This window comes from Artemia franciscana, chromosome 1 (genome assembly GCF_032884065.1).
Source record: "Artemia franciscana chromosome 1, ASM3288406v1, whole genome shotgun sequence".
Taxonomy (NCBI): Eukaryota; Metazoa; Arthropoda; class Branchiopoda; order Anostraca; family Artemiidae; genus Artemia; species Artemia franciscana.
Window position 1 is genome coordinate 3,889,187 of NC_088863.1, and position 8,606 is coordinate 3,897,792.

The window sequence follows — 8,606 nt, forward strand, 5'->3', positions numbered from 1 at the left end:
AAAAATTAGAGGGCAACTAGGCCCCCTCCTGCGCTCATTTTTTCCCATAGTCACCCGATCAAAATTGCCTTACAAATTTTAAAAATAAAATTTTCCATTTTATTGCCATTTTGTCCAGCATAGTCTAAAATCTAATAACTATTAATGGTAATAGCCATTTTGTTCCGCATAGTCGAAAACCATAATAACTATGTCTTTGAAGATGACTTAATCCCCCACAGTCCCCGGGGGAAGGGCTGCAAGTTATGAATTTCGCCCATTGTTTACATATAGTGTTAGCTATTGGGAAATATACAGACGGTTTAAGGAGGGATTTTTTCTGGTGGGGGACGGGTCAGGAGGCTGTATGGGAGGATCTTTCCGTTTAGGATTTTTCCATGGGGAAAGGGACATTTCTATAAAGGGGGTGTCGGATTTCCCAGCATTATTTAAAAATCGATCAGAAATTAAATAAAAAAAACAAGTTTTTTCAACTGAAAGTAAGGAGCAACATTAAACTAAAAACGAACAGAAACTATTGCGTATATGAGGGGGTTCGCTCACTATTCAATACCTCGCTCTTTACGCCAAAGTCTGTTTTTAGTACTTTCAAAAGAGCTATCTATTCTAATTAAATGACCTTTGTGATTCAGAGGTCATTCTTAAAGAATTGCAACAAAATTTGAACTTTAGCGTAAAGAAGGTATTGACTAGGGGGCAAACTTCCTCATATGCGTAATAATTTCTGTTCGTTTTAAGTTCTAATATTACTCCTTACTTTCAGTCGAAAAAAACTTGTTTTTTTTATTTAATTTATATAAAGAAAGATGTGAGATTAGGAGAAGGAATTTTTCAAATGTAAAATTATGTACTCTCAAGGAAACATACTATTGTTTAAGAAGGGAAATTGAGTTGGTAGGTGGAGGGAAATTCATAAGCAGAGAATTTATAATCTAATCTAGAATATGCTGAGACCCCAAAGGTAGATCTAGAGCAAAATCTGGGGTAGGGGGGACAATGTGACAAGGGTGTCAATAATTGACCAAATTCACAGTTTTATTTAAAAAAAAGTAGAAACTGAAAAAAAAGGAATGAGGGCTCCAGAATTTTTTTTTTGGGGGGGGGGTCTCGATTCCCTTCTGGATCTGCCAGTTAAAGGCCCTGCAATGGTGCACTGGTATTTATCTTTTCTTGGTAATACCTGGAGTGGAGTTTGAACTCGGCTGCAGGGCTCGGAATTCAAATCCGGTCTTGAAACTATGTGAAGGCATCTCCGTGGTAATTCAAACAAGAAGAAGATTATACTAATCATGCCTGAAAATACATCGTCAAATTTACATACCACTAAGCTTGACAAAACGGCAAGACTTATTTTTCTTTTGTAGTTCTTTTTAAATGATAAAAGTAACTTATTTTACCTAAAGAAGAACATGAGGGTAGACGAAGAGGGTAAGGGGGGCTATGTTTTTTAAAGAGACAGTTACATGTGTCCTTAATATATACGTACCTCTTCTAACAATGTTACGTTAAACTATTATTTGTTAAGCTATACGTTAAACTATTATTTGTTAAGCTATACGTTAAGCTAGTTTGTTATTACGTTAAGCTATATTTGAAGCCAGTAACTGACACCAAGTGGTTTAATTTTTTCTTTCAATTGACTAGTCAATACGTTTGAAGCTTTATCCTTTGAACGTTTCGCTTTCTATTTTATTCTGTAAGCTTAAATTCGAAGAACCTGCTTAGAAAGCACATAAAAAAGCCTCTCAGAACTGCATAGTAGGTCAGCATATATCAAATACTGAGTTTATTCCTTTTTAGGAATAAACTCATTATTAGGAATTTACTTTCTAGCAATGGCTTCTTTTTTTCTAATAGCATCTATTTTTGTTTCAGGCGAGGGAAGCCACTCTATTTATCTAAGGAAAGATATGAAATCCTTGAACAACAATGGCTGTCTCATCGTTTTGACCATACATCTAAGAAATGGATTATGCATCGGGATAGCTTGTAGTTATTGAAGGAGGGTATATTTGTGTCAATTTGTAGGCTGTTGAATAGTTATTAGAAATGAAGCGATAAATGAATCTCGTTTTGTCTGTCTCTTTTTTAAAAGTAAATTTGCGCTGTGTATGGTTTGTTCTGTTTATATTAGCGAAGAAGCTTGAATGAAAATTTTGTAAGTAAAAAATGGAATAATTAATTGGTGAAAACATTGATAAGTTAATTTATGTTGACGGCAGGTATTGGCAGGAACGTACGGATGTTTTTTTGGAGGGGGGATAAGAAATATAGATAATTTTAATAAAAATTGCTCTGAAATTTAGAAAAAAATCAGCATTTCATGGGGGTATTTCCAATACACAGGGACTTACGTCCCTGGGTATGACATTTGATATTTCTGGCCGACAAATCTACTATTCTCAGAATCAGGTACGCCTCACCGAAATGTAAACAAGACCCCCTATAACAAAACAATGGCAGAAGACACTGACATAGTGAAAAAGAGTATCGTCAGTCAAGTATCAAAAGGACGTATCTCCATGTTTGTAAATTTTCAGAAGCGCAGAAAAAAAGATTCACAATCTTTTTTATTTCCACTCTGATAACCGTAAAAAAAGGATTGATATGCATTGATTTTACATTAAATTAATAGAAAACACCGAGTGAGGCCAACGAAAACACTCCTCGGGGATTCAGTGTGTTTTGTAGATGTTGCAAAAAACCCCTTAGAAGTAGAAAAAGTCGTTGCTGAGGAAATGGAAACATAAATATAACTTTTGTTATTCTTGTCAGGGTCTGGAGAAATATGAGAAAGGTAAGCGGGAAGGGTGTGGGAAAGCAGAGACTGGCTGGTCCCCAACCCCCTATTGCACTTCCTGGCTGAAGGGCCACGAAACGAGATCAGCACCACGGGTTATGACCTTGAGGGTCCAGTGCCGTCATACTTAGTAACTACTTACTTGAGCACTTGCCAATTAGCCAGAACACAATCAAGTTCTTGATCTGAATGTAAGATCTCAGAAAACCGGTTCCAATGCCACAAAGATAAGAGACGAGTGACAGAATGCATTGGACTTATATAATTTAAGCTATATATATGCCCATTAGGGGGGATGGGTGAATTGTTGTGGGTCTGCATTCCCCTCCCTAATGTTCAAATATATAGCCTAAATTATTTGTCCGTTGCATTCTGTCTCCCGTCTCTTGTCTCTGTGGCTATAAAACCGGTTTTCTCAGATCTTACATTCAGATCAAGAGCTTCACTGCGTTCTGGCTAATTATCAAGTACCGTTACTTACTCTACTGGCTATCTTATAGCTCGTTCAGAACCAATTGGTTGAAATTTCTTGGTTTTCGGAATCTCACTGCTGGATAACGTTTGTAAAACTCTCCTTTTGCTGGCCAAACTCTTTCTTATATGAAAGGGTATTAGTGATCTTAGAGTTCCGTAAATATTGAGTTCCGTTCCATAAATATTGTTCCGTTCCATAAATAATAAATTTTTATTAAATAATAATAATTTATATAATAGCCTAATTATTAAATAATAAATAAAAAATAATAAATAAATAAATAAATAAATAGAGTTCCGTTCCATAAATATTGAGAAATCTCTTGCTCTGCAGTTTACTGAGCAGATATTACAGAAGGCTGAGAAGAATAAAGGGTTTAGGATAAGTGAAAAAAAAAGTTCGAAGAAAGCTTCAGTGAAAAGTAAAGACCAATATTAAAATTAAAGAATTATATAAATAAAGTGATACAACAATTTTTACTTAAAAAACAAAAATTACCATCAATGGGACCAAAAAAACAAAACAAACAATAATGATCAGGTGAAACGCAAAGATAGGAATCATATGTATATAATAATTGTTTGTAAGATGTAATATACCTTTTCCTATCATCTTAACAAGTATATATATATATATATATATATATATATATATATATATATATATATATATATATATATATGAACATATAGAGAACAAAAAGACAAAAACGATACAAAAGAAAAAGGGAGGAAAGGAAGGGCGTTGTTAGGCAGATATCAACAACTAATTGTCCGAACAAAATAAGTGTTTTTTTGGGATGTAAAAACAACCTAATAAACAATTGAAATCGAACCGAAAATTTCCAAACTGAAATATATATATTACTATATATATATAGTAACGTCACTACAATAAAAGTGAAAACCCAGAATTTTTCTTTACTTCAAACCACCGATTTGTAACCGTTTTCAGACAGTTTGTGGTAACGAAGTGCAAGCAAGGAGCAACTCAGCCCAATAGTAACTGAAAACATAAAAAAAAATGTTGATAACAATCAAGCTATTAAAAGGATTGAGCTTTTTATAGTGGTAGCAAATTGGTTTTTGACAAAGAAGGGTAACACCCTTAGATCACTTTTGCATGTTGTTTTTTTCAGGGGTGATGGTATCAAACCAATGGTCCTAAAATGTTTAGAAAGAGACGTGGACGTAGAGAGCATCTTGTCTATGGAGTGCAGCCTATTCTGTGAGGGAAGAGAGGAGGGAGCTTAAGCTATATGAGAAACTTGCAAAACCTCACATCTTCAGCAATTTCTATCATGCCTTTTGAAATTTTTATTCGTCAATTATAACCAAAAATCACAAATCCTCAACTAGCTTCAGCATTAATCTTCTTGGATTACTATGCCCTTATTATCTTCTTCCAATACTATAATATGATAACCCACTATCCTATTTCCAATTTCCAGAAAATATAAACACCATAAAAGCGACTTGACGCAAATCAAATTACGATTCAATAATAGATTCTTGTTCTAAGAACTAAATTCAAAAAATTTTAAAGTTGGGCAATATTAATTATCAAAATTGACGTGTCTATATATCACTCCAAAAATCAATATTGAATATTGATATCGGCAACGATATTTGGAACTTTCTGGTTATTTCTAACTTTTTTAGCCGTCTAAAATTGGACATTCAACAGAAAAATTCCAATAAACAAAATTGTCTCGTTAAAATCAAATGTAAATTTGAAGCTTCAAGGGGGGTGGTGTGCAGCTGCCCCTTCTGACCCCCTTCCTGACGCTCATGGAGAGGGGTCATTTGAATGGGAATCAACAGCTCTATTGAACTTTTCAACTGAACAGAAGCATTGGAAGTTAAAAAGCCCGCCTCCCACGCCCCTTTTCCCCCAGTGATTTCTGGTCAAAATTTTGAGATAACCATTTTATTCTATAACCAATTTTGAAATTCCAGATATTTGCTTTTGCAGTGGACTTTTACCATTAAGATTAATCAAAACAATAATCACCATTCCTAAATTAGTCTCAAATGACAATCCTTTATCACTTGACAGTTATTAATTCAAAACACTGTTTTAATATTTGGTTACTATGTGCAAGCTGCTCTCTGCTCGTTTTCGATGCTTCGAAGTGACTATAAAATTTTTATCTTTCATTTCATGAGGTTCTAGAATATTTGTTTTACATGAGAAGATGGTGCAAAAAATATATGCGAGAGATGTCGGATTTAGTCACTACCATTTCATTGACTATAACTATGAAGAAATAGTGGGATAAAATGACATCCTATTGAAATTTCTTAGTTTTATCCTCACAGTTAAATTCTTTGAGAGTTCATAGTTGAGAATAATACTTAGCTGTTTTCATAATGAATCTTGAAATTAACGAAAAATTAATAAAATATTACAACAGAAAACATGTTTTAAACCCATTTTATTTTTATGTTGAACTACAACAAAGGATCGCTAACGTTCTTTGATTTAAGGGTCGTAGATTCGAGATAGAATGACGTTTTACTTAACAAGTATTGTGAATGTGTTCCTTTTGGATAGATATTGATTGTGCGAACTAAAAGACCGATATTATACTAAAATGCGCGTTAAATATACATAAAGAATTCGATAATGAGGGGGGGGAGGGTAAGGGTATATGTTTCTCTTCATAAATGAGTATTTTCAAAAATATAGGTTTGGTAAGACTACTTCTTTTGTTTCACGGCTGAGGGATCGGGCATAAAATCTCAGCAAAATTTAATTGGGGAGGTGAAATTCTAAGGGGAAAAATTTGATTTATTAATTTTTTTTTTGAGTGAGAAGCAAAGAAAACCACCAAGCGAAGCCAGAGCTCAAGATTAAAGGAGAGTAAAATACTTTAAACTCCCCGCCATCTACCAAAGTTTGTCTCGCCATCTACGACAATTAGTGTAAAGTGAGCTCTAGAAATACCGATCATATCTATTCTTTTTGTTAAATATTAAGAGACATGTTATTGATAAAGCCAAATAGATTCAAATTAAACAGAAAAAAAACAGTATCCTGTTGTTTTGAGAAAGAAAAGACGTAACAGGCGGCCACAGCCCCAGACAGCCACTACCGCTTGTTGCAACTTTTTGGCAAATACTTCAATTTGTTATCTACCCATAAACGACCTTTGGTGATTTAAAGAATATGATCTTTGTTCTGATATTTGTCCCTTATTTTTGTCAATGTATTTTTGCTTTAGTTCATTTATATTATTTTAATGAGATTCAAAGGAAACCAGCAATTGCAGTCAGAGTTCATAGGGAAACTAAGATGACATCTAACTCGAATTAATTTCCGAGCAAATAATTGTCAATGAAATTTTATCTTTTCCAAGAACAACCCTAAACTCATTGTAAAGCCCTAAATAGAAATATTAGCTACATCTGTTCTTTGCATTAACTACTACATGCTGTTGGCGTTCACAAAATCAAACCAAAGTAAATTAACCGGGGGAAGTAATTTTTTTTCTGTTTTTTTCCGAGTTAGTTTTTTTTCCGCTGTTTTTTTTTTTTTAATTCAAAATTTTGTTTTGTTAAAAAACCAACGTCAGTTGAGATGATATCTGATTGTTTAAATTTATTCAGTGGAAATTTACACAATCATGAGCATCTAGGAAAATTCTAAATTTCATTTCTATATAATTAAAAGACTAATAATTAAATTAATAATTAAAAGACGAAGACGAATAATTAAAAGCCTAAAAGAAAAAGACTTAAATATGGAGTTGTGGTAGTAGCGGGCGCAAAATTCGAAAGACAGACGTAGGTAAACAATAGCAAAAAATTAGCTAAATAATCTGGCACCAAACAGCTTAAGAAGGTGTGACTTCAAAGGTCTAGCCATATCTTCAAAGGTGTGGGTGGCTTCCCATGAATACGTAGCTATCTGTGAGAATTAGCGGATTGTTAATGTTAGATTTTTACGGAAAATCGGTGTCAAGTATAATCATTTTAAAATAATCAGAAGAAAAATCTTAAAAATTGTGATTTTTAGGTATGAATAGACCTAAGAAGGGCCCCAGAGGGGGATATTATCGGCAATATTCTGATATATTATATTATCTTATTCAGCTACTTTACACATTATATTTTATTACATTCATAAAAAAGTATAAACAAGGGTTATCTTATGAGTAGCATTTATTTTGGATTAAATAAAATGACGAAAGTTTTTGTGCTGAGATGACAGATCGTCACAGGTTGGTTCTGAACTCAGTCTGAGATGCTGTTCCCTGTTCAATGGTCTGTTTCATCCACGGTACAGGGTATATCTTTACCAAACTTTGTGCAACGCGTACCCCCACTAAACTTTTCTCGCATCCCTGGGGTTACGCACACCACACTTTAGGAAACACTGCTTTAGAAGATCAATAGTAAAATAGAAGAATCCATTGTTCTGGTATGTATGTAATCCATTGGTAGGTATGTAATCCATTGTTCTGGTATCCCAGAATGATTTTACAGACAATTGACTATTTTACTGATGATTTCACTAAGATTTAGCTAATGCCATTTGTGAGAATCCGCTAGTTCAAGCCATATTAATAATTAAATTTAGTTAGTTTCTGCACCTAGGTTTAGCCAAAATATAAGTTCAGATCTTAGGGCATTTTTTTTCAAGCTCGGCCATATACAGCCATATCTATCCATAGCTGTATAGAAAAAACTTGAATAGTGAACTGAAAATATTTGGTTGAAGATAGGCTTTTGCGAAAAGAAATCACCAGCGCAGAGTGAAGATGTCGAGGGGCAACTTTTACGGCTACTACTAACACTTTTTGCAACAACAAACCGCCTAAAGCCCATCTGCACATGAGCCAATATGTTCGAGGCTTTACTCTTTAATCCCTCTTTTGAAGTTCCAACTTCTATTAGATCCCTTCTTATAAGCTTTTCTTGTCCCATTCGTCATTCTTTTCATCTGTTCCAAGCAGTATCGCCGAAAAAACACTATTTTCGGCAAACTATTGTGACAGCCACTCTTATAGGGCTGGTAAAAATTATTTACAGTATTCCCCTCCCTTCCAACTCAAACATAAACAGAAAAAGCCGAATCAAAGTGAAAAATTTGATCAAAGTGGGCATCCCCTAAACACGGCTTCCGGGATGACTGCCCCTCTCCCCTGAAATACTCAGCCTAATATCCATCTGTTACAACCTACGTATCTTAACCTTTCTTTTAATATAGCCATCAATTAAACACTATCAATAAAATTAACAATCGTATTTATTCAAGAAAAGTTTATTAAGTTATTATGGGTTGAGGAATATCTTCATCCAATAAACAGCATCCTCTTTTAAGGTG

General features: G+C 34.0%; 1 protein-coding gene across 1 annotated transcript in view; it reads left to right on the forward strand.

The window, feature by feature from the left end:
• Positions 1 to 2,112, forward strand: part of LOC136024637 (E3 ubiquitin-protein ligase Ubr3-like) — a 259,618-nt gene extending 257,506 nt beyond the window's left edge. Inside the window, exon 30 of the mRNA XM_065700068.1 lies at positions 1,876 to 2,112. Coding sequence (XP_065556140.1) covers positions 1,876 to 1,993 — 118 coding nt within the window. The 3' untranslated portion in view covers positions 1,994 to 2,112. The remainder of the gene's footprint in view (positions 1 to 1,875) is intronic.
• The last annotated feature ends 6,494 nt before the right edge of the window (positions 2,113 to 8,606 follow it).